The 26,518-nt window shown below is 40.5% G+C and overlaps 1 protein-coding gene across 1 annotated transcript in view; it reads left to right on the forward strand.

The window, feature by feature from the left end:
* Positions 1-22,228, forward strand: part of zbtb16a (zinc finger and BTB domain containing 16a) — a 110,566-nt gene extending 88,338 nt beyond the window's left edge. The window contains exons 5-7 of the mRNA XM_053648814.1: positions 10,436-10,606; positions 14,363-14,530; positions 17,483-22,228. Coding sequence (XP_053504789.1) covers positions 10,436-10,606; positions 14,363-14,530; positions 17,483-17,712 — 569 coding nt within the window. The 3' untranslated portion in view covers positions 17,713-22,228. The remainder of the gene's footprint in view (positions 1-10,435; positions 10,607-14,362; positions 14,531-17,482) is intronic.
* Positions 22,229-26,518: the final 4,290 nt, after the last annotated feature.

The following is a 26,518-nucleotide window of genomic DNA, read 5'->3' on the forward strand; positions in this document are numbered from 1 at the left end:
TTGCCACTGGCCTGAAGCCTCCCCAATAGGAGTAACAAATGGTTTGATTTTGTAGACTTCATCAGGCTGCATTTTAAATGTGACACACTAACCCGGCTCGAATGCCAATGAAGCCAAGGAGAGGCTGCCTGTTTACTAATTATCCTTTTTCTTACCGGGAGCCGCACCGCGAGGATTGTCTGATTAAATCGGATTTGCGGAATGTGGGCGAAGCAAGCGTGGTCTTTGCTTCGACACGATCCCGAGTCAAGAAGAGGACCAACCGTGCACGGTGAATCCTCCTAAAGGCACACCTCTGCGCTTCAAACCAGTGCATGGCAAGCCCTGATACAGAAATTCACCATCTTTGAGATTAAAGGTGCAGTTTGGAATATTTGGTATACCTGTAATAGTTATATACTTTCAAAGATACCTAAAGAAATCCGTGATTCACATTCACATTGCCATGCAATGGATGTGTCTAGTTTTATCAGTTCAGACATCTGTTTATATATTTTTTCCATCCTGGAAATTAACCACGCTCCCACTGTCTGTCTACCTTTTTTATTTATTTTTTCTTAAAAGAGAACACACAAGGTTTTATCGTGTATATAGTTCCACCAGAGTGGGTGGGGTCAGTTAGTGACCAGTAAAAGCCTGTCTGTTTTCATAGAATTTCCCATTCAGCTTGCAGGCAGCAGAGGGCTCAAAAAGATCACAAATCAATTAAATCATTAAATCAATGAACCACTCTCTTAAATAAAGACGTGATGCAAACCAATCATGCAGCTAAATCTACTGCCATAAACCATCCATAAAAGAAAAGCAAATAAAGCTCTCGAGGCAGGTTGAAGGCTTATTTGGGCCAATCATCATACAGTATTCATGGACTCGCTTGTTTACAGTCTGTCCTTTCCAATCACTTCAGCGATAGCTCGGTTAATTATGAAGAATCTGCTTCCAACACCTGTCAAACTCATTTGGGCCAATTTTTCTTTTCTTTTTTTCTTCGTTTTTTCTCCAAGTGGGGTATGTGAGTAATGGAGACATTTTCTCTGTCTAAACGGACACTAGATGAACCATATGGTTCCATGACATTATCTCGAGGTAATTAATATGGCATCTACAATGACATCTGGTGACATTAATCTGTTCGTGAGCGGCGCATCTCGCCATGCCTGGGCTACAGCGGACCGGCATGAGCATGAATTATCTGTAGCTATTATTGGTGCAAAAATCTGGAAGCCCCTGAGTGAAGAAGCATAATTGTCTCAGTGTTAATGGAAGGTGTATTGTCCTCCTTTTTTTTTTTTTTTTTTTTTTTTTTTTTTGTAAGGTTCCTTTAAAGCATTCCTTTTGTAAAGGAGCCCCATATGAGATGAAGACCTGCTTAACTCACGGGCTACATCAATTTCTGCGCACGGCTGACATGTGAAAGAAACCTCCGAAGCAAGTGCAACAGCAACACAGCAAAATGTTAGTTTTATTTCTCGCCGTCTCTCTCTCTCTCTCTCTCTCTCTCTCTCTCTCTCTCCCCCTCTCACTCTTTCTCTCATGCCATTACCCCATCCCTCCCCCTGTTAGATCAATAAACAATTCATTCGGGCTCTTCTTTTTGCTTTTCTTGTCAGAGAAATGCATTTTGAATGCATTAAGGCTGCTATCGCTACTGTCATGTGCTTTGTAATGTGGAGTGGAGCTGTCAGACCAGCTCTCTCCAGCTAGAGGCAACACTAATACCACATTATATCCAGACACTTGGCAGGATTACGTAGACGTGTGGTTCTCCTACAGTCTGGCCTCATTAGGTGTTAGCCTCGGTGAGTGAGCAAATAAGCTGGTCACTCTGAGGCGGTAGACTCATCACATTAACGCACACATGCACACACGGACACGCGCGCACGCACACACACACTCGCAACGCCGCTGGAACAGTTTGTACCTGTTGACTCCTCAGCTGCCTCTAGTGTCCTGTCATAGAGATTCATGAAACGACTCTTCATCCTTCCTTCTGCCTGTCTCGTCTCCTTTTATTGCTGTGTGCCTCTCTGACTTCTCTCTGTTGTGCTCAGAATCAGATACTGGCTGCGTTCAAGATGACATGCCTATATAGCAGTGTATATATACTGTACATTGATATAAGGAATAAAACACTTGGGGGCATGCTGTTATGGGAAAATAATCAACGAAGGAGTGCTGTGATGAATCTGCGTTACTGTTACCACCACAAAGTTAACGATTTTCTTATAACAGCATGTCCTGATGTGTTTTATTGCTCTTATACCACAATAATTTGCCAATGACTACAATTAACTCTTCATTGAGGAATGATGCATCATATTTTTAATCCATATCTAGTTCACATAAGAGCAAGCTCATTCATATAAACCTGTTGTTTGAATTAGAGCCAGCACTGCCCAATCTGCCCAATCAGAATCAAGAATTCAACAGCTCTGTGGTATATGTTGTATATCATGTATACTATTACTGTTCGTTACAGAATAATATGTAGTGTGTGTAAATTATCATTCGTTAGTCTATGCTAAAGTCTCGTGACTTTAGTTCACTTGTGAATGAATTTAGCATTAGCTCAGAATTGAAATTTTGCATTAGCTCAGACTGCTTCATCTCTGTGCAGAGTATTTTAGTTACTGTGACATAAATTGTCATCCTTAAAATACCAACATGCTGAAAGAAAAAAAAAAAACACTAATGCACCCAAAAACCACTTTCTCTTAGTTTTGGAGCAGGAGAGCAATGTTGAGTACAGTAAAAGCAGAACTAGCATAAGCAGCTAAATGCCTCTCTTCTGTTTCTGTATATATAAAAAAAAAAAAACAACAGAAAAAAAAACAATAGAAACTCTCATAGAATTTGTAATGGTTATAATGGGAATTGTAATGGTCCCTGGTACCTGGTTGCCTTCTATTGGTGGCATGTATTGGTGGCATTTTATGTCTAGTGGATACCATGAAGGGCCAGTAATGGTTTTAATGGTTAGCTATTGGGTTGTAATGGTATTTGTAATGGAAACCATTCAAATTTCTGTGATGGATTCTATCGTTTGTTTGTTTTTCAGCAGGGAAGTCGTAGCTAGTTTAGACATTAAAAGCTATTTAGGAGAATATCAATGTTGGATTTAATTGGTAATAACCAACACGACCCCATCAGTGAATAACTAACACACTATTTAAATGTTGATTAGCATTAGCTTTAAATTACCTAAGGTGCAGCTTTTGAGCTGCCTGAAACATTTAGATGAAAACATCAGAGGTTTGACCACATGGGTGGCACAAATAAGCTTCATCACCTTTATTCTTTATTGCTTATTTAAGATGTACAGCTTATTTTTGTTTAAATTATCATTGTAGCCTTTTTTTTAATCAAATCCTTGAGTATGAGGGACTACAGCTATATAAAACCATATAATGGGTAATATGTCTTTACGTGGCCATTTGTTTTGTACCAAGGTTCGTATTAGATATTCAGTAAATGCAGCCATTTGCTATGCCACCATATAGTCCTCTGTTCCCCAGTTTGCCCCCCCCATTTCTTCTGCTATTATATCATAAGATAATTATGAGGGCCAAGCAGTACACCATGCATATAGTAGACATGCTGATCATATTCATGTTGTTCAGAAAGTGTGTACTACATGCTCCATCTGGGTGGGTTTAGTACAAGTAGTGTGTCATTTTGAACACTGTCTTTGCTGCCATGTTACAGATTAAAAAAAAGGAGGAGGAGGGCTGTGTGTGTGTGTGTGTGTGTGTGTGTGTGTGTGTGTGTGTGTGTTTGTATGCATGCACTTCAACCCTCTCCAATTGGTCAGGTTGGTCAACTTGTAGCAAAGGCACAAGAACCCCAAGGTGTAATAATAATAATATGTTTAATTTATATAGCTCCTTTGCAGAGCTCAAGGATGCTTTACAATTAGGTTTTATCGAGTTACTGAATGAATCGAGTTAGTGAATGAATGAATGCTTCAGGTAATGCACAAGATGTGCCGTCTCTCTCTTGTAAACCCCAAGCACAGAATAAACAGCTTTAAGCCAAATGAATCCCTGACTGAACCAATAACTCTGCTTGTGTATGCCTTTAAGTTATAATTAAAACACGCACTTTAAGAAAATCATTAAAGTGGGGCACTTATGGCACTTACAGTGTGCCTGCTTTGCTGAGTTTCACTGTCACAAATGGGGACTTGATGGTGGTGGTGTAAATTTGTAAACTGGTGAATTTGGAGTTTTATTCCTCCACCACATGCTCCTGTGTATCCATTGAGGTGGAGTTCTGGCAGCAGGTCAGCCATATTGTATGGCCTCCTGCGGCCCCATTGTTCTCCAAGCTCAGCGAGGCTGCCAAAACCCCCCTGTGCCCCCAAGCACCCACCTCCTCCACCCCACACTTGGCCCTTGCAGCTGCCCCCATGACCCCTCACCCCCTCCTGCTGTTCAGGCCAGCCACTCCCACAGCAACATGCATACCACACAGCCATAGTGTACGCGAGCCTGAAGCACGCACCCCGAAAGCCCTTACCACACTCTGACTAACACACTTAGTGCATCACGCAGCGTACAGGATCATGTCATACACTCTGCCGTTATATTTCTCTGTTTGCTATACAGACTTAACGATGCATGTTCATTGCATCACAGCTTCATAAGGCTTCATATGGTTCATTGCATGTGAACATAAAATGCTTGTTATTCACACATGCTGTTAAAGGAATCATTTGACTTTTCTCTCTTTTTTTTGGATTATCATGGCAGTCATCGAGAAAAGGATGAGTTTTAATTTACTTGCATAGATTCTTTTATTTCATTTACCCTCTGCTGTCTGATTGGCGAACTAACAAATTGGCTTACTTAGAAATAAAGCTTAATGACAAACACAGAATGTTGAAAGATGATTGGACGGAAAGGTGGGTGTTTGTTGTCCTTTGAATCAAAATGATTTGGGGATATATTTATAGGAAAGCTTTTGGGTGCAATAGGTACCATCAGTTTTGTCATCTGTCAGACGCACATTATTCGTAATATTCTTCCCTTATATTAAAGGAAAACATTGTGTAGATGGTGTGGATTTTTTTTATTGCCTGACTAATCCTATAATGCAGGCTAAATTGGCATAAAGTGAAGAGTTTTCACGCACGTTCATAAATGTTTTTGTTTTCCTTTTTTTTTTTTTTAACAGGTAGGTTAATTTACCCTCTCAAGTGACATTGGTTGTTCAGGAAAAAAATCGTTGATGATGAAAAGATCATATTTAAAGGTTATGGACAGAGAAGTACGTAGTACATAGAATAAACATTTATTCTATGTTTCAAATAAAAATAGTTAAATAAAAAGAGTCTGTGGTGCTAGTCAAACGTGGCAACATGAACTGCCATTGCAGTGGGAAAAAAGCATTACCACTTCAAATTGATGTCTTATTTATAGCCATGAACTAATCCTTATGGTTAAGCAATCAAAGATAGCTGCTGTCACTGTTTAATCTTGTGAATTGCTTATCCGGACCTTTGTAAGGAAGGGATTATATGTAACCATGCCTTTACAAAGTTTAGTTGAATACTTCTGCTATAATGTATACTAATATCCTTGTACAGTGATTACATTTACCAACGCACTCTATCAACATTTTTTTTGTTGTTATATTCTCATCACATGCCAGTTCCATCACACATGAATGAAACTGCATCACGGCAGTATATATTTCCCCAGGCATGCATTCTGGCATCCATGATTTTGCTATGGAATAGATCCGAGCAGCAGCGTGCCTCTCTGCCGGCACCATCATGGGGAGATCTTCATCGAGCAACAGGTGACATCGCACGCTGGGGTGACAGACACAGCAGCAGGAGTTTGTTTTCCATCAACACCGCCGAAATGAGAAACAAGCTAATTGACTACAGTCTCGCTGGCTTTCCAGTGACACACGCGGCCTCATGGCGCCTCTTCCCCCCATCGCGTTGACAGACGGCGCGCCTCCATTCTCGTCCCCACTTCACATGTTTCAATTTAATCAGTGCATTGTTTTTTTCCTGCCTGTTTAATTTTCGCCATAGCCTTGACTGCAGTCTATAGATCACACAAACAAAGCAGACGTATTCCATTTGTGTGTGTGTGTGTGTGTGTGTGTGTGTGTGTGTGTGTGTGTGCGCATGTAATGTCTCCTCCGCTGTGCCTGAACGGCACGGTGCAGCCATCGTTAAGTAACAGCCAGTGGCTCTCCAGGCCCATTAACTTAACAGTGAAAGTAGAGCTAAGAGACCCTTACAAATAGACACATGAGTGGAGGTAAATTATGCCAAAACTCCAGCAGGAGCAGGCAGCAGCAGGCAAAGCACTCCTCCGTCCAGGTGCCACTTTGTCCGACTCAATTTTACACTGTAATAGAGGTAGCTGGCGCTCTGGCTCTCTCTCTCTCTCTCTCTCTCTCTCTCTCTCTCTCTCTCTCTCTCTCTCTCTCACTTTTTCTCTCTGTACCTTGGCTTCACAGAGCCAGTCCATTTTCTCCTGTCTCTCCTAACTTCTCACAGTGGAACACTTAATTCCAGCTAACACCAAGCAGATGGACATCACACTTCCTTTTCATGGGTGCTTTATCAGCTACCTTTTGCTCTTTCCTGGTCGTCATCCCCCCCACCCCCGAGCTTCAGTGAAAAGTATTTTAGCTGTTAAAAGCACTCCTATTATCTATCACTGACTGAATAAAAAATAAGAAAAACTGATCAGTGGCTTGTAAGCATTACTGGTGAGTAATTGACTTCTTGCTGGCTTGTTTGTTCGCCTCTGTACTGTTACTTCTGAAGAAACACAGGGCGAGAGGTAGTTATTTTTCATCGAGAAGCCGTTTTTTCGTAATTGACCATTTTTGTAGGTACCCACTATATAAGGGCATTATTACTATTATTATAAATGGGCCACCAATGGTGCACCTGACAGCCACTACTATGGTATCATGTCATTGTCAGAGCTTTACTGAGAATGGTCCAACTAAATAATAAGGACGTTAAGCATGAACAGCTCTACAAAACCCTGAAAAAGTGCTGTTTTTACATGTGAAAGCCTCTTGGTCTACTACTGCAAAAAGCCCTAGTTTGACATAGTTGGTACCACTTGAAGTGTAGGTGAAACTAGTATTACAAATCCTGAATGAGACCTCAATCCCTATCATCTCAGAGAATTCAATTATTAAATGTTCCAATTTTTTCCCCAGCTAGATCAGCTGCTTCTACCTTTATGGGTACCTTCTTTAAAAAAAATGGCTTCTCAAAGGGCCTTTTGTATAGCTTCTAAACATGGGGTGAAAGGTAAACACTGTCTTGTAGGGTTCTACATGCAACCTTTAAGGGTTTCCACATAGGGATGTACCAGATAACCCTTTAAGGATCTACATTTTTTCCCCCCAAAGAATGTATGGTTCACAAGACTGTGCATCTCTTGTGAGATTAATTTAGCTTTGACACACAGAGCAATTGTTCCCTTGTATGATTGTTTGAATTCTTTTTTGTTGTTGTTGTTCGAATACATTGGCAAATAGTAAATTTGATTCTGTATTATTAATGCATATTTCCAGTCACATTCACTACTGTGCAAGTGTCAGAGAAATCCCCTCCCCATCCCCCTTTTGTTTTCAATCAAATGGCCATTCAGTACTTATCATTAATTATTTGGCACCAAGCACTAATGATAGGAAAGTGTACAGTGCATTAATTCCACTTTCAGCCGAACAACCATGCAGTACATATTTATGCAGGTTGATATTAAAGTCCAATATTATTAATAATATTTACAGTCCTTTATGTGTGAATTTCTGCTAAACACATTTTCCCATCATTATTGTTCATTATTGTTATTGTTCATAAATCACACACAGATCTTCAACCATAAAAGCAGTATGAAATCTGTAAATATTTTATTTGTTATATTAAACTTTCATGTGGACCAACATAAATAAGTACTGCATGGCTATTTGACTCAAAATTGAATTCATGTACTGTACATTTTGCCACCAAATATTTAACAGTTAATACTGAATGGCCATTTGATTGAAAACAAAAGGGTAGTCTCTGACTGTAGTAACTTTACTGTAGCTCTGACTATGTTTGAAGCCATCCATGATTGAAGCCCCACTGGGTAGTCCTAGTCCTTTGACAGACAGGTGGACCGATGTGATAGGTGGACCTGATAAAATAGCCAATGAGGGGAGCTACATTGTACATGTACATAAAAACTGGTGACTCTGTGTAGTTTCCTTTATTTGTTAAGGTAGATTTTTCCACTCGGAGCACTCGACGTGAATGAATGTAGGTTATTGTGCCATTGCTTAATTGCACGCAGGATATGTTTAGGCAATGGGGTGAAAGGGCAGTCTGTCTGCTGTGTAGATGTATGCACACACACATACTTGGTTATGAATACAAATGCCCTACCTATTTATTCAACACTAATAGCCCTTGCATTTTACCTTGCTACAGATTGGACATTGTCTTAAAGCTATAATTTCATCCATGATGGCTCTATAGTCTGACCATGGGTAAGATTTGAAGGAGAAAAGGTATAATTATCCTAATCAACCCTCACACGCTTTTAGCTCAAAAGAGATGGGAATTTGAAAAGCAAACATGTCCCCCGACCTGTTCAGACCTCTGCGTCCTTCAGGTCAAAGACCAGAATCCAGATCTAACCTCTTGCATTCCTGCCACCCCCGACCCTCCCTCTTCCCGTTAAACCATCACTTCCCGTTTCTCTCCATCTTTCATCTTCCTGCTCCTAAAGCTCAAGTCAGTGTTTGCATTTTGTAGACTTTCAGAATGCATCGGAGTGTCCTGAAGTAGCCCCGGATGACATTAGAGAGCGCTGTCTGTCCTTCAGCTCCTCTTCCGAACCTCCCGATGCTGCTGGGGCTCCCGTCGCAATCATCTCCAGTCAATGGCCCCCTTTTTTCATTGATAAATAAAGAGCAGGAAGCTGCAAAGTAGGGGAGAGAGAGAGACAGCAGAGAGCGACTTGGACAGCCAGAGAGCCAGCAGGAAGCCTTGTCAGTATTTATTTGCAGAGAAGCAGCAATTCAGCCGCACAGTCTGAGATTTAAGAACATGGCTCATTCCCGTCTTGTTTCTTTCTCTCTCTCTCTCTCTCTTTCTTTCTCTCTCTTTCTTTCTCTCTCTGTCTGTCGCACCATCATTTTCTGTCTCTTTCTCACTGATTGATCCATGTTTATGAACACGATGCTGAGGCTCCTCATAGATTTTTAAATTAGTGGCAGCTTTGCCCCAAAGATGCATTATTGACTGATGAAATAGAAGCCGAGCGCAAAACACTCCCTCTTTCCCCAGAGTTTTCTAGAGACTGGTAATTGAAAAAGTCTGTTGTGTGTGTGTGTGGTTGTGACAGAGAGTGTGAGAGGCAAGAGAGTTTGCCTATTTGTGTCTTTATGGACTGAGGCAAACAGCTGGGCCTACTTTCTGAAGGTGTACATTTGATTTTTATTCTGATTACTTAATGCTAGTTAACAGAGAGCATTCTATTTATACAGATGGTGACAAATTAAAGGGGGGGTGGACAGGACAATTTAAAGTCTCTTAGTAAGGTGTTGGGCCACCACAAGCCACCAGAACAGCATCAGTGCACAGTTGGCATTGATTTTAGTCTATGGAAGTCTATGAGAGTGTACTGAAAAGATGAAACTGTTCTTCCAAAAGATATTCCTTTAGTTGGTGTTTTGATGATGGTGGTGAAGAGCGCTGTCTAGCATGTCACTCTAAAATCTCCGATAGGTGTTGGGTCCGTAGCATATTATTTACCATTTGCAGAGACAATTCCCTGTAATGGGGACAAATGGAACCATTCCATGCCAGCAAAATGCTTCCCACATCATTATAGAGAGAGTTTTCCTTTAATTTGCTTTTATATGCAGCTAATGATTCAGCTGGCTAGCTGGTAGTGACACAGGCTTGTACTCTATATGAATAATGTAAAGAAAGAGCGAGAGTGGAAATGAGACAAAAGCATGTTGAATATCAACATTTTCCTGAAATGCTTTGGTAAATTGTTTTTAATAAAAAAAATTTTAAAAAAGAGAGAGAACTTCCGTGAGTTCCCCGATATTAAGAATAGTCACCGTTATGTCTTAACCAGTTAACTTGGAACTGTCTGAAAATTCTGTAAATGCCATAAAAGTGGGCCATTCATATGAAAATTTGAATGTAGAATACTTATGAAAATGTGTCTATGAGCATTCTTACAATACCGGCAATGTTAATATCTACAAAAGTCATTCGTTTTTCAGAAACGTTTATGCTCTAGGAAAAAGTTTTTAAACCCATAACGCAAATATTCTCATTTAAATTTGTATCATTCAAACCCAGTTCAAAAACACACCAAAGGGACAATATACGAATAACTTGTTTTTTAGCGCTCCATTTTTCTTTCTCCCTTTCTCTCTCTAGGATCAGACATGGCCATCTTCTGTCTGCTGTGTGGGAAGCGCTTCCAGACGCAGACCGCCCTGCAGCAGCACATGGAGGTCCACGCCGGGGTCCGCAGCTACATCTGCAGCGAGTGCAATCGCACCTTCCCGAGCCACACGGCACTCAAACGCCACCTTCGCTCCCACACAGGTAAAGCCCGTGTCCCGTTTCAGTCAGCTACCGCGAAAGGAGTCGCTACTTTCCAATCCAGATGTTCCCTGAGCTCTGCCAAAATCAAATAAATAAAAAATGTGAATGCACCCTAGTTTATAGAATGGCCCAAATAGTCGAGTTGCTTTGATGGTTCGACTTGTAAACATACTGAATTTGTAATCCCTCCACTTCTTTCCATGTTTGAACAGGTGAGGCTGATGCTTTCAAGATATTTTCTGTCACGTAATGGTACCCTGTGTATTTCTCCGAGTGTAGCCTGGCTGGAGGAGCCACACTGTAGTGTTTGGTATTTGATCGCTCGTGCCGTTCAGCCGCTACGCCACTGTCGGTGAATAGCCGGCCGAATTGACAGATCATTTAGTGAAGGGCCCTGCACTGTGATGGCTTGTGACAGCACTGTTATTCGGTGCGTGTGCGGCCCATCCCACTCTCAATACGGCTTGACGTGCAACCAAGCAGATGAGGTGGCTCGGGGAACAGCCTCCATTACGCGAATCCCATTTTCCCTCCAAACACCCCCTCCCCAGGCTACCGCGCCTGGGATAAATATTTGAAGTGAAGGTGGCGAGATGAGCTGAGCCCGTCTGTTTACGCCGACCCGGCCCTTATTTCGGGGTACGGTACTGTAGCTCGCTCATCTGCGCCGGACGCCGCATCGGACACGACACGCCAACGCTCCCTTCAGTGTGCATAAATGTCAGTGGCCCTCCTCCGCTACCGAGACGAGAGATGCAGGGAGGGAAGAGGGAAAGATGCAGCGTCTCGTCGCGCTTCTTTGAACCCAATTCTCTGTAGGCGTGTATTAAATTACAATGAGCCGTCACAAACGCCCGCTTAATGTGATGTGGGAGCTTTTGTCGAGGGATTTAAAAAGAGAAAAAAAATGCAATTGGCCCAGGCAAAAAGTGCCAAAAATAAGTCCCTGGGTTTTTTTTTGTTTGTTTTTTGTTTTGGTTTTTTGGTTGGTTTTTTTTTTGTTGTTTTTTTTTTTAAAAAGAGGAGAAAAAGAGCCAGTGCTCTCATTTAGTCTTCCTTTGATCATCTTAATCTCATTCATATTTTTCTCATGCTACAGAAGGGATCACTGGTGTAAAAACACACTGATGTTCAGCTTTAGGAGCAGACACGCACGCTGCTTCACCAATAATTAACCCCTACTCAGAATCACATTAATATTCTGTGTGGTGATAATGATCGTCTTTCAGAGTCAAATGGCTCCTCAGACGGAAGCCTGATTGAAATTTAGTATTTGATATATTCCCGTAACTCCGTGCTCCAACGTGGGTGTGCGGATCACGGTATATCTGCTACGTGATAGACTTAAATGATGATCTTACGTGATGTACACGTGTCCTAGAGATTTTACACTGCAAAGGACACAAAATACGTCCAAGATTAGTGTTGAATACACTCTCGTATACAGTGTGAGCAACTGCTGGCATACATTATGGGTTAATCATCATGGCTGCCCCCTCAGTCCCTCCCCACGCAGGCTCCCGCTGCCGGCTGGGCCTCGTTAATATTCCGTTGTTGTTTTCCCGCGCCTGTGTTTTATTCGGCGCCCATTTTCCATCTGCGTTGGGTGTTTTGTGTTCGCAGCTGTGTTTGATAGCGCGGGCCAGCCGCGGCACTGGCAGTGATGGATCCCTGATTTACGCCGCTTAGTGCATAATGAACTGGCCGCTCTAGGCTGCAGGCATCACCCACGTGCCCCTGCCAGGTACAGCAGCATGCCACATGCCCCCCTGTAGGCACGAGGACGCAGGTGGAAGCCCCCAAGCTTCCCCGATGCCCCCTCCACCCAGACTCTTCCTCTGTCTGCGCCTGATGGCTTTCCGTGTCGCAGAAACACAGCAACAGACGCTGATGGCAGCATCTTGATCTATCGCCTCGTATCTTTACTGCCTCCAAGCTTAATGTATTCCTAACAAAGCTAAGCCGTGCCAAGCCCCCCGAATCGCTGCGAAATTTGATAAGCAGTTCGACTCGTGTCTACGGCAGCGCCGCGCTGAATTTACACGACGCCGGCAGCCCGAAATAACGCTTTGTGTTGGATATATGAATTTGTGCCCTGTAGTGTCAAGTACGAGCTGTCACCAATTATTCTGTCAAATAAAGATTAAAGATGCTTGTACTGATCGTAGGAGTGAGCCACCAAATTTAACGCCGTGGTGCCGAGAGCGAGGAGCCTTCTCTGGGCTCGGCACAGATGTCTTTGATTGAGGCGCGGGCTTAGTCACAATTAAAGGCAGGTGAATTTGGCGGGATTGCTATTCCTGTCGCGTGCTGGAGCTTCAGCGCAGACCGTGATGGATTGCACCCTGTGCTGCTGCAGAGACACTAGAAAGAGCAGAATGTCTTACAGCATGAGGCACAGATAACTTCATGCAGACAAATAAAGACTGTCACTTTTATTGATTTTGTTCCCTACCACCCTTCTTTGTTTTGTTTAGTTTTTTTTCCCCTATGCTTGATTCTCTTTTCTGTTATTCTTTCTGTTCCCATTAGACTAGCATACTTCACTGAACGGAGAAGCAGTGACATTTCAGCCCAAATAGCCAAGCAAACGTACAATGTGCCGAGCGTTTAGGTGCATCACTCTCCTAACCTGCCTGAGGAAATTGACATTGTCTCGTAACAGGAGCGGCGAGAGGCCAAGCATGACAGTACATAACGAGAAATGCAATTTATTCCTTGGCACGGTGGCACTCGGACAGCCAGATAATGAAACACGTAGGTCATTCGCGAGGACTTAAACCTTCGGCGCCATAGCGAAATGCATTAATCGAGAACATTACACGCCTGGCAGCGTCGCGCATCTGTACAGGCACAGAATGATATATGAGCGGCTGGCAGTCAGGCACAGGAAAGCAATTAGCAAAGGGCAAGACGGTGCGCCCTCGCATATCGTAATATCCCAGATTATTGACATGTGAATATCCATTACATGCACGCCTAGGCGCTGAGAATGTTATGATGAAACTTGGCCTGTAAGAAGCGGGTGATGAATTGTAAATGAGATGTTGTTTTGTCACACTTGCTGCCATCTCATTGTAGGTGATGATGGTTGACAATTCAGTATTCATGATCCTCAGTCAAATCCATTTACAATTATGATATTTTGGTCACTGACTCTTTTATATGGGGCAAAATTAAAAAAAAAAAAAAAATAGGGATTACAATTAGAAACATGCTTTGCTCAGTAGCACCAGCAGAGGAGCGTAACAACAAATCCAACACAACAACAGAATGGAGTGAAATAGAATTGAATTGAATTCAAATGCAGTGAAATTAAATGTAATAAATTGGAATGAACTTATTTGGACTATAAGATAATGGTATGGAAAGAAATATAACAGAAGGTACGGGAATGCTACTGAACAGAATTGAATGGAATATAAAAGAATGGATTTTTGTGGCATGTTCACAATACAGACTTTCTCAAAGTAGCTTTACACACATCAGAGCCTGAACCCCCAGTGAGCAAGCCAAGGGCGATATTGGCAAGAAAAATCTTTAATATGGTGCTCAGGAGTAAAAAAAAAAAAAAAAAAAAAAACCTTGAAAGGAGTCAGGAGTCAGCAGGGGAGTCTCTCTTCCTCTGGCCAGCACTGTGGATTATGAATTATTTTTATAGCAAACAGTTCAGGAATTCTACTTTTTATATAATATAAGTTAATGGTTTTAAATCCCTCAAATCCCTAAACATCTTGTTCTATGTCTGTGTGGCAGGTGACCATCCGTACGAGTGCGAGTTCTGTGGGAGCTGCTTCCGTGATGAGAGCACGCTGAAGGGCCACAAGCGCATCCACACCGGAGAGAAGCCCTATGAATGTAATGGCTGCGGCAAGAAGTTCAGCCTCAAACACCAGCTAGAGACCCATTACCGTGTGCACACAGGTATGTCTCAACACATTAGCTACACTTTAGCGCTCTTAAAGGAATTGTTTGTTTTTTTTTTTAAAGGAATTTACACAATTTTCCAATTATTCCACTTGTAGTCCATCAACCAAGACATGTGTGGTATCTGATGTTTGCTGCTTTAGTTTTGCAGTGGAGCTACAAGGATAATGTAGGCTTGTAGCTCAAACGCGAAACTAAAGGAGCAAACGTCGTCCTGGCTGACCAGTTATATTTGAGCTACGTGGAAAATACTGTGCATTTGATTTAGGTAGTAAAGTATCTCATCTCTACACTCTTCTGGATCAGGCCTGAGTTTGGGAAAACGACCAGGTCACGATTCTTCTGCGCCAAACGTGCGCTTTTACGCTTGCGTTTTCCTTCCACCGCCGGATGTCAGTGCCTTTGCGTCAGCTCTACTTAAAGAAACCCGGCATCTTAAAGGGGATGCTTGATTGATTCCACGGATTTAGAGTTCTATACGGCCGTCACCGAAGGACAGAGCGTTTCCCTTGCTGTCAGCTAGCTCACCTCATGACGAGCGGATTAGGGCAGTAGTGGAGCGACCAGGTCTCCCTGCTACGTCCAAGCCTTCTCCTCCCCTCTGCCGCTCAGTAAGACTAGTGTTAAGCCACACTATCAAGGCAGCCTGTCAAATAATTGGCTTTTTTGTCAGGCTAGGGCCTTGGCGGCGAACGGAGTGCGTCTGAGATAACAAGAGCCGTGACAAGCTCACAGTCAAAGGCTGGCGTGCACAAAAGGGAGCCGCTTGATGAAGCATCGACATCGGCAACCCCCGTGTTGTCAATGACCGATCAATAGCTGAGCTCCATTTGCAATTCATTATTGCCTGGTTATCTGAGGGTGCCCTGTTTACAGTGTGGTTAAAGTACACTGACCACACGCACACGCCTGTCTGCAGCTTTAATGACTGTCTCATTAGGGCTGTTGCATAGCTGGATGTGACATTGCTCCGACCATCTGGGTCAGGGTTAGTGTAGTCCACTGTCAGCAGGAAAAAAGACAAGCAAACAACTTGGTGATTAGAGTTTCACCAGGGTGAGCTAACCCAGGTGCTGGATTTGCTGGTTGGGGGGTTTGGACCTGTTGTGATTGCACCTTGCATGCAATGTTTACGGCACCACATACCGCATGAATTGATAATGTATGACAGCGCCACAGATAATAAACCACAGAGGTGTTTAGCAAGATTTGATTTTCAATTATTTAGCTTATTTACCGGTTAGTTGTCTTTTTAAAAAGTGGTACATGAATATTGGAAATATTACAGGAGGAAATCATTGTACACACACTAAATAAAGCAAATCTTTGTTAAATAAAATGATAAATGTAATACAAACTACATGAGCACAGATAGTGGCAGCTAACCCACAATTCTGTTATCTTTTATCATGAATTGTTGTGCTGGTCACACTAAGCTAGCTAATGCTGGGAGTTTACATTATTTTTGTTATTGGAGCTACTAAAACTTCCATAGCACACTGTATGTGAAGTCCTATTTTAAGCCCTACACTGCAAAAAATGCCTTTCTTGAAACAAGCAAGACGCACTTAAAACTAGTTAAAGTGTACTAAAGTCAGGCCAAAAAAATAAGCAAAAGTGACTTCTTAAGAATTCTTGAAAATAGCATAAATATCTAGTCACTAAAAATGCTAATGGATCTTAAAATTAGACAAAAAAATGACAAAATGTAAGCATTGTGCTTATTACAAGCAATGAAAACTCAGTTATTTAAGATAGACTTACTTAAAATGAGTATTTTGGTGTCTCGATTGAGCTGACTTTAAGAATTTATCCCTTAATCTAAGATTAATATTTAGCCAAAAAAAGTGCTTATAATAAGACACAATTTCTTAAAAATTCATAATAAAAAATAAGTGACTTTGTCTGAAATTAAGGCTCCAGAAGCATTTTTATTGAAACGGAAAAACTCTGCAACATAGTGTCAGGGGTCGCAGAAGGCGGCGGATGCAAGCGCAGATTTTTACTGAATAAAGTGCAAAAGAAACAACCAAAACTGTGACAACAAGAACCATAAAAGTAACATTGGACACAAGGCCAAAACATGCAGACTATGGGAGCATATGTAGGACACATAACAACAACAGGTGCCGAAAAACTAGAACTTCTGTAGTGGTGCTTATTTAGGGGTAACACAGAACAGGTATGCGTGATCAGTGGGACATGTGCATTGGTCATGTGACCTGCTGGGGCTGATGGCTAATGTAGTTCAGTGTGGATTTCAGCATAACCATGACACACAGCTGCCTAGTTGAAAAATTGAAGTGTGCAAGTGGTCTTAGTCTTAAAATAAATAAAACAGTCTTGTTCCTCTGGTATATTATGCAAACCATTGTAGCTTGTTACTGGTTAAATCTTGCTCAATCTTAGCTGGAATATCTTATTAAGACAAAGTTAGATATATTTTCTTAAAATGAGATTATTTTTCTAATGCAAAACATGCTTGACAAGATCATTTAGCTTTTTACACAAAAATACGACTTTCCAGAAACAAGGCTTTTTTAACATTCTTGAAATTCCATTTTTGCAGTGTATTTATCCTCCCAATGCCGGATGAAGCAATGGATCCAGACGGCATTGTTTAGGCAATAAAATATACTCCACTCTTCAGTGCTCTGTTGGCTAATAAAGTGTCTTCTTATTCTGATTCATTTGGCCAACCAGATTAAACATAATATCATTATTCCACTGCTAATGCTCTGACTGCCAGCACTCACACTTTGGGGTCTCATTTTCATCCTCTTACAATTGCTGTCTTCTTTATTTAGCAGATTACATCCTGTTCGACTACCTATTGAGGCAAATGTCTGGATCTAGGTTTCATTTGAGTTCTTGGCCAAACCTTAGGTAACTTTGACAGCGATCTGTCCTTAGGCACTCTGAACACATCTTGCGTTTTCCTCCTCGCAGGTGAGAAGCCTTTCGAGTGCAAGCTGTGTCACCAGCGCTCGAGGGACTACTCGGCCATGATCAAACATCTGCGCACCCACAACGGCGCTTCGCCCTACCAGTGCACCATCTGCCTGGAGTATTGCCCCAGCTTGTCCACCATGCAGAAGCACATGAAGGGCCACAAGCCAGAGGACATCCCGCCAGACTGGAGGATCGAGAAGACCTATCTGTACCTGTGCTACGTGTGATTGAGGCCGAGCCCCGCGTAGGGTTGGGATTGGGATCGGGATCGGGGGTGGGAGAGCTTAAGAATGGAATGCACGGAGGAAGCAAAAAGGGGGGAATGTTTACATTTTCGGCGGCAGGGCTGGGCAAGGCAAAGTTGAAAAGAGACAGGACAAGGGGGGGGAAAAAATGTACTTAAGTATGGTGGTGTTGTCATGTTGTAGTATTGCGTTCTGTTGTGTTGTGATGGTGTCGTGACTCAAACAGGAAGTGTGCTCGACTCACTAAGGATTCTCCCACTGTATCAGGCGGGGATCTTCGAAATCACGCCCTCTTATATGTAGAATAATTACTCCTGGTTATCCCCTGGTTAATAGCTACGAACTGACCCCATTAACTTCACAGACATACCAGGAGGTGTCACAAGCACTTACATCTGCCAGGAAGATACCTTTACATCTGTATTACAGTACAGCAGATCATTGTCTGTTGATCCTGTTTATGGGTTTGTAAAGATTTTTCTATTGATGTACCACAGATCCTTGGTTCATAGAGCCTTCTTGCTTGATTGACATTCATTAAGGGTTTATTGGCTTAACCAGCATACAAACCAGCGATTCATAAATGCCATTTCAGTTTTCACAACATAATCTCTGTCTCTGCATCATAACCTTTCGTAGCTTCATTGCACATATTACGATGACAATTTCTGTTTGATTTTTTTCTTTTCTTTTCTCATACAACATAATCGAGTGCCACATTACACTTCTGCTGTACGTTTTCATTTAATATTAACTGGACATTTTTTGGCTTCATTTATTATTCATTTAGTTCCTTTCCCATGAAGTACATGACAGGAAATCAGTTTAAAACAAAATAATCAGCTTCAAAGCAGGATTCAGCAGTACATTTACATTAAAGAGCGCACTAGAAATCTAATCAGCTGTGTATATTCTGATATAGAGACCAAAATAATGACTAAAGCTGCTTTTGCCAGTGGCTTGGACACTAAAGGGCACTGTGATGTACAGGACTGGTCTCCACATATCTGAGAGATGAGTGAAAACAAATTTCACCAATGGGAGAAATGAGGCCTGTCTGGTCTGTCCAGCCCAGAGGGCTACCATGAAAGAATAGATCAACTCTTTGTATGGCTTTGTTCCTTTGCTATGTCTGTATTTCCTATTTTACCTTGATTTGTCAGCACATTGTGCTTGAATTACCTCGTATTTTTTTTGTGTGACCTCATGTGCTTGTTTTTAATTTTTTTCTTCGTTTCTTCTTTTGTGTGTGTGTGTGTGTGTGTGTGTGTGTGTGTGTATTTGATTACATGCGTGTGTTATGTCTGTCTACTATGTTTTGCAGAGGAGATGTGAAAAACGATGTGCCACGGTGATATGAGATTATTATTATTGTGTTATTGTTACCAAACTTGGTATTTTTTTTTTTATTAACCCTGCTTGTTTAAGAGCTTGTGGGTTTGGTCATTTTTTTTTTGTAAGCTACCTCTAAGTTTTGTTTCTTTTATTTTCTTTTTTTTTTTTTTTTTTTTTAGCAGAAGCACATTTTTTGTGTGTGTTTTGAAGTTTTGAATTATTGCAACTTTTCATCTCATGCTTTCCGTCTGTTGAGATTTGGAAGTGACATGTAAAGGGTCGAGATGTATTAATGATGGATAAAGTGGGGAAAAAAAACAAGCGTTTATTTGCTCTGACCACCCACCTGTCCCCCTCCACCCCAAACCTTTTTCTTTAAGAGCAGAGAAGAGATTTTGAAGCCTTAAGCTTGGGGTAAGAGTTGATCTATGAGATATGTATGGAATCAATGGAGTGTAGTACTTTAAAGTTTAAAAAAAAAACAAAAAAAAAAAACAATTAAACTTGAAAATATGTGAATAGAATTGTAGTTTTGTAATGTGAAAAAAAAAAAAAGATGGTTCATGAAGCCTGAACCGCTAAGAACAGGTCATATGCAGCTGTGCATTGTGCGTTGGACAATTGGGACTGCAAGTGGTAATGGAGGATGAAAGAAAGGAAAAAAAAATGATATCCTGTCGATCAACGTTTCTTTATATGAGTGTAGTCCTGAGCAAGAGCCAGCAGAGGCCATTTGATATATAAAATTGTGATATTTTTGTATCGAGTGTTGGTCCCCTTTCCATTTGTTGAGGTTTCAGCAGGGCAAATATTTGTAGTTTGTTCGGGTTTTTTTGTTTGTTTGTTTGTTTGTTTGTTTTTTTACATTGTTCTTCTCTGGTTGGACTTTTTTGCCTTGCTCCTCTTTGGTAATGTTGGACATAAGTGTGTGAACGTTGTTGTGGTTCAGTGTTGCTTTTCTGGATGTCGATACATTGTAGGTGAAGGACTAAATCAGCCACAAATGTCTGCTTTGTAAGTATAACAAAACAAAAAAACTAAACAAAAAAAAAGTGAGAGAAATGTATTGTGATGCCAATGATCAATTACACACAAATCGTACTTACGATTTCAAACAATCAATGTTGCCAATATTTTGTTTTGGGTTTTTTTTTTGTTACTTGAAGTGACTGAAAAGAGGGGTGGGGCGGGGTAGATGGTGAGGGTGGGGGGCTGAGTAATGTACCTGTCTTGTGTCTTGTAGTATTCTGGAAAACACTGTGAGTTTGGGGGAACTTCTGCCCTCCTGTGAGATTTAAAGCAAGCCTAAGTAGCTCAATGTAAGAGGCATAAAATATTATGGTGGATATAAAAGTGTTTCATATTGGGCAACAACAACAGATATTAAGCCACACACTAGTGTCACTGTCCTCTATACCTTCTTTTATTTCCTCCCCATGGAGTACGAGTGTAAAAGTGTACATGTGTGTGTATGTGTGAGAAAGAGAGACTATTAGTGTCGAATGCACTAATTAAATCGTAATGTTCTATGCCACTTTTCTCTCTATAGGATTAAAATATATTGGCATTGATATAGTTCTTCCCTCGATGTTACTCTGATGTTTCTGTAATATTTGTGCCTAAATGAAATTGTTCAAATTGTCCATCGATATCCGTTTCGTTTCTGTATTTTTCTAAACTTAATCGGTGTCTTTAGAGCTCCAGGGATGCCATTGTGATCACATTGTGGCGTTTTGATTGTTTAAAAAAAAAAAGAATAATAATAATGTCCATGTGGGCGAAGCTATTGGATCATTTATAGGATCTAATTTTTTTTTTCATTACTGACCTAAATATATCCGGTTCTGAGTAGTTATTGTATTTTGTACACAAAAAATAAACAAGGTAAACATTCTTTGGAATGAATTGTGCATTTATCTCAAGAGATTTTTTTAAAAGTCAAAAATGTTAGCACTGGTTCTTCAATCATGTTCATATCAGCAACAGGTTTTGCTGATTAAAGCTGATAATGGTGTGTTTTGTTTGTACGCTGATATTACTGCCCCAGCTTGACATCACTGTTATATTGGTTCGAGTACTTATATTATCAGCGTGTATAAAGAGAGAGTGTCATCCTGGCATCCCTGGAGTTTGGCTCACTGTGTTCGCGTGTGGTGTTTTTAGCAAGAGTAGACATTTCATGCCGTGTTGCCATGCATGTGCCATTGAGGTCTAGATGAAATCGTTGGGAGCACCAAGACCTTTTTTGTTTTGTTTTTCATTTTTGTTTTTTTAAATTAGCACTGAGGACCAATCGCCCTGTCGGACCAAGCGCAACAGAGCTTTTCTATGTAACAAAGTGTCTCTCTAATTCACTCTGTATCTCTGTCTATGTCTCTCTCTCTCTCTCTCTCTCTCTCTCTCTCTCTCTCTCTCTCTCTCTCTCTGTCTCTCTCTGTCGCTCTCTCTCTCTTGCTCTCTCTCTCTTTCTAACTCTCATCTCCCACCTTTACTGTATCCCATTTCAGCTTATCTTTTTTTTTCCTTATTGTGACAGCACAAGTGCCAGTCCAGTTGCTTTGTACTAAAAAAAAATTATGTTTTTATAATTATTTTGAATTGTTCTAGTTACGTCTACCTCAGCACCTAATCTTAGCCTAATCTTAGAAGGTGCCCAATTATTATTTTTTTTTTCTGTTTGTTGTCAATTGTATAAAAAAAAAAAGTAATAATAATAATTAATTTGCATTCAGCTTTGCAAAAGGTCCTTTTGTCTTTTTCCGGCCACATGCTATTTTTGTAGCACCACTTTCTGGCAACTGTGCTACGGATATCGGCATCGGTTTCTGATGTAGTTTTTCTTTCCGTGTAGGATCAGACACATCTCTTTGTAACATTTCAGTGTTCTCTGATGGAGTGTGGAAAAAAAAATAAAAAAAAGAAATTAAAGAGATTTAATGCTGCAGGTTTTCTTCTCAATGTTGTTACTAAGTAAATCGTGTGCCTTTAATAGTGAGAGATTTTTTTTTTTTTTTTTACATAATACTAACGGTAGATGGTTTTGTAGTGATTTTTTTGTTTTGTTTGTTTTTGTATTTTTATTTATAAGTCTCATACAATAACAATGTTCAGTTGTATTCCTTAAATCTGCAGTTAGAAAAAAAAAAATAAAAAGTGGACTTAAGTCTGTCTGGCTTTTTTTTAATGTCTTTACCTGTTTTGTTAAGTGTTATAGGCCTTGATGTCCGTTAACACAAGGTGCTTTATGATCAAGTTGATATGAGTTTATGTGACTTTAAGGCCAAGCACCAGGAAAGCTGATTTTCCTTCCAATTTCAGTATTTAACATTAATACTTCTATGTTTTTTTTAAATTAGAATAATTGGTAAACATTTCAATTTTTATATGAATCCAACTCCATTTACTAGACATAGACCACTGCCCTGTTGAATGAATTCTTGATTTTGATTGGTCAGAAGGTATTGATTCATTTTCTACAACAGTAGACTACAACATAAAACTTGTACAGCAGGCACTCCATAGCAATAGATGTATATATGTGTGTAATCGTTGATATGGTGAAGTTTTCAGTTAGGAAAACTCAAGTCGTGTCGGCGCTCAGGTGTAAAGTTGTAACTTTGTGTTTTGTGGTTTCTTGGTAACAAGCTCCATTTCTATGTCTTTTGAACTTCAAATGTCAAGTCTTCAAATAACATGAAAAAATTGAGGGAACACCTATTTATAGCTGTTAGAATGTGCACATAATGTTTGGTTGAAGTTAAAGTTTGAACTGAAGGCTGCTTAAACATCATTTAAAGAAGCAGTTTGGATTTGAGAGCCCTCTGTGGTCTCCTAGGTCAATTGCAATGACGATTAAATCGGTCGTGTCAAACCATTTCTATGCTGTTTGAGTAGCCATTTCAAGAAATGGAGTGGGACTAACTTCAGGGCCAGGAAAATGTCAAACAGAAGTTAAAAAATAAGAAACAACAATGTTGCAATATTGCAAATCAGTTTTTCTTCAGTATTTTTGGAATGTTTTTGATTATGAAATAAGTCAAGACCTATGTTTAAACATTACATACTGCACCTTTAACCAGGCCTACTACTAAATCTACTATACTTGCAGTATAGTACTGTAATAAGTTACAGGGTGTCTTCCAAGATGCTGTGCAGTATCTGATGATATCATTATGATTTCATATGTTTTGAACGAAACATAAAGGGGCTCGTTTTAGAACCACCTGCAGCTGTGTATTATAAAGGGAATAAAAACCCTGAGCCATGAGCATTCGTGTCTCTTCCTGCAGTGGAAAAATACAGGATACCCTGGATAAGTGCTTTGCTTACTGAAGGGGAGTTGCACATGTACTGTAGCATTAGCTGTGCAGGACTTGCCATTACAGCCTGCTCTGATTACCATTTGGAGAGAAATAGCCTCAAACAAAAGAGCTCTCGTTCTCGCCAGAAAGCAGACGAGTGGAGCATACAAACCTAAGTTGCATAGAGCCAGCGAGCTTTTTGTGCTCTTTACTCAGAAGACTCCGAGGAATCATCTGAACAAACAACTACAATCTGGTACAATAATAAAATTGTCAGTGGGATTTGGTGTGTGTGTAACGTAGTGTATGTAGGATTATGTACACAGCAGTGTGCATTTATTTTCCAATTAAAGTAGGATAAGGACGTGTGTGGACAATGTGAGCGTGTCGTACAAGAGGAAGGCTCGAAAATGCAATTTACACCTTGAGCTGGACATGTGAAATGTAAATGTCAGAGTAAAATGAAATAGTAATGTCGTTTCTGTATTTTACTATAGGCTCCTCTGCTTTGTACTGAAAAAGAAATGGATTGTTTAAAAGTATCAAATGTCTCAGTGAGCATGTCTAGGAGAGAGCCCAGGGCTGATTAACTCCTTTCTTTCTTTACACACAAAGCTGATTATATGTCAGCATCAGATCAGTCTAATCACATTAAAGGTGCCTCCTTCTTTTAAATCTCACTATCATTAAGAAGCATCCTAGCTCGTACCCTGGGCTGTCACGCAGGCCATGTGACTCTCCCCACCGTGACAGAGGTCTGGCATGAATGTGAATCTGCCGCTGAATAGCCTTTGTGTGCCGGCCAAAGGGATCCCATCTTTTAGGTACTCTTTGACCCAGATATGATCTAATGGACAAGAGCGTGATGCGATGAATTGTGGACGTGATCTTGTCCAAATCCTTCTGCAGCTAAGCCATGCCTGTAGGCGTCTGTGACTCAACCGGCAGCCTGGGGACATCTATTGACAAGTGAATTTAGAACACAAGTAATGTCCTAAAGGAACCTACTGAAGTCGTTCGTTCAGATGTTGGTTTATTTGTTTGTTTGTTTTTCCTAAATGCCATCTGAATAAATTTTGCTTGCTAATTGGCTACACTCTATGTTGGACCTGCTCGTAATTGGTGTTCATTGCAAAACTACTAATCACTGTGTCCTGTTTCTTATTTCAACCCATGAGATTTATTCATGGATGCTTTCTGAAATGGCCTCAGACAAAAGCAACCCCACAGCATGATCTTTGGCTTTTATAGCCCTCTAGTGGTGGTGATTGAGTATGACATGCACTGCCAACAGGTTTCAGCGCCCCAATTTTCACACTGGAGTGTACGTCTATGTATATGTTGTTTGTTTTTTTTTTTGTTTGTTTTTTTCTTAATGGGCTTTAAAGACTAACTGTAGCAATAAGTATATCAAATTGCTAACTGTTTTACAGCCCTGGCTGATGGGATAATGGCTTGTGAATTGCAGAAAGCGTGATTCGACAGGCCGCCTAGATGATGTCGCATTGATTGTATTGTGATCAATGCTGCCATTGTCCATCTAACTGATTTTTCCTTTAATTATCTAGGGTGTCAGTGCCATTTATCCAATCACAATAAGCCTCCTGGTGAGGTTGCAAAAATCTTTACTATAAATACATTTAGGGTTAGTCCTACGGCGACTAATAATACCTAACTTCCATATAATCAAGGAAAGAGCTAGTGAGCCCAGTTAAAGGCAGATTGTTCCTTCTTAACCATAATGTAGTCAATCAACCATGACATGTTTGATTCTTTAGTTTTTCACAAAAGCTCCTCCGCTAATACAGCTAACAAATAAGCAAAATCTTCAAGGAAAAGTCCACTCTGAAACAAATTACATTTATATTGAAATATTTGTGATGTATTTAGTGACTGTGGTGCGAATGTGTTGGTTGGGGCTCTGTTTTCATTATTCCTGTGAGAAGTTAGAGGTTGTGTGCAGTGCTCATGTCATAGGGAGAGAGTGTTTGTGCCATCAAAACGGCATTTAATAGGAGAGCAATAAACAAATTGACGATCTTTAACATAATGGTCACGGTGCGCTTTTTCCAGAGACATTCAATACATCATATTAATGAGACTCAGAATTGGACTCCCAGAATGCAGTGCAGCTATACAACACAGTTGCGCTGAGTTACAGTACAACAGAGACGCACGTGGCTTGGCTGGTTAGCAATATACGAGATGACGAGCATGATGGCATCGATGGCCGTATTAGCAGATCTGTTTGAGCAGAGTGTACCAATGAGGAGCAGAAATTACTGCTGCATTGTTTAGGTCAAATGAAGCAAGGGCTAATGCTGCACTTGGGAATCAAATAAAATCCCCTCAGCTCAGAATTCCTACTCAGGAACTCCTTAGCTCAAGTTCCTCCGAGTTCAGCAAGTGACATCAAATCAACATGGCTGCAAGCAAGTAAACAAAGCAGCATTTCTTACTTTTAAATGGGCTATGTTGTAAATATAAGTATTTGCTTTAGAACAGTCAACATACATACATATTTGCTTGTTAAATCTATAATGTTTAATATACAGATTGCTGTTTTCAGAAGAAGAATATACTCATCACAGTTAGTTGGCTAGCTTGATGCTAACAAAAGATAAACATGTAGGCATCCGTGGTTTTTTCCCCACTTTGTAGCTCGAATGTCAAGAGGTTGGATATAAAGTCATTCCGAGCTCCGACATCCCAATGTCTGTAAGTCGAACACAGCGTAAATGCCACTGGCAATACTATCAGCAGGTAGTTGAACAGCATTGTGGGTAATGTAAGTGAAAAAAAAAAAAAATCAACTCAAAATTTGATTACAAAATTCATCTTGGACATTGAATATAATGTGTTATTATAAAGATTAATATGCAAGTAATTCAGGGTGAATTTTCCTTTAATGCTAAACCTAAATCATTACACCTTCAGACATTATATAATACACAGTCATCTAAAAAATTTTACAAAAGGACGTCACAGAGCTAAAAACAGTCGTGGCAGCCATCTTGAAGCCAAGTTGCTTTCTTAATCAGCTTTGCTCTTATTCCACGCTAGCTTCTGAATCAGCTAGCATTGAACTGTATGCTAGAAGTGATTCAGGTATTTATATAGTTTCAGTTTGTTTTGGATATTTATATATATAT

Source organism: Ictalurus furcatus, chromosome 18 (genome assembly GCF_023375685.1).
Source record: "Ictalurus furcatus strain D&B chromosome 18, Billie_1.0, whole genome shotgun sequence".
Lineage (NCBI taxonomy): Eukaryota > Metazoa > Chordata > Actinopteri > Siluriformes > Ictaluridae > Ictalurus > Ictalurus furcatus.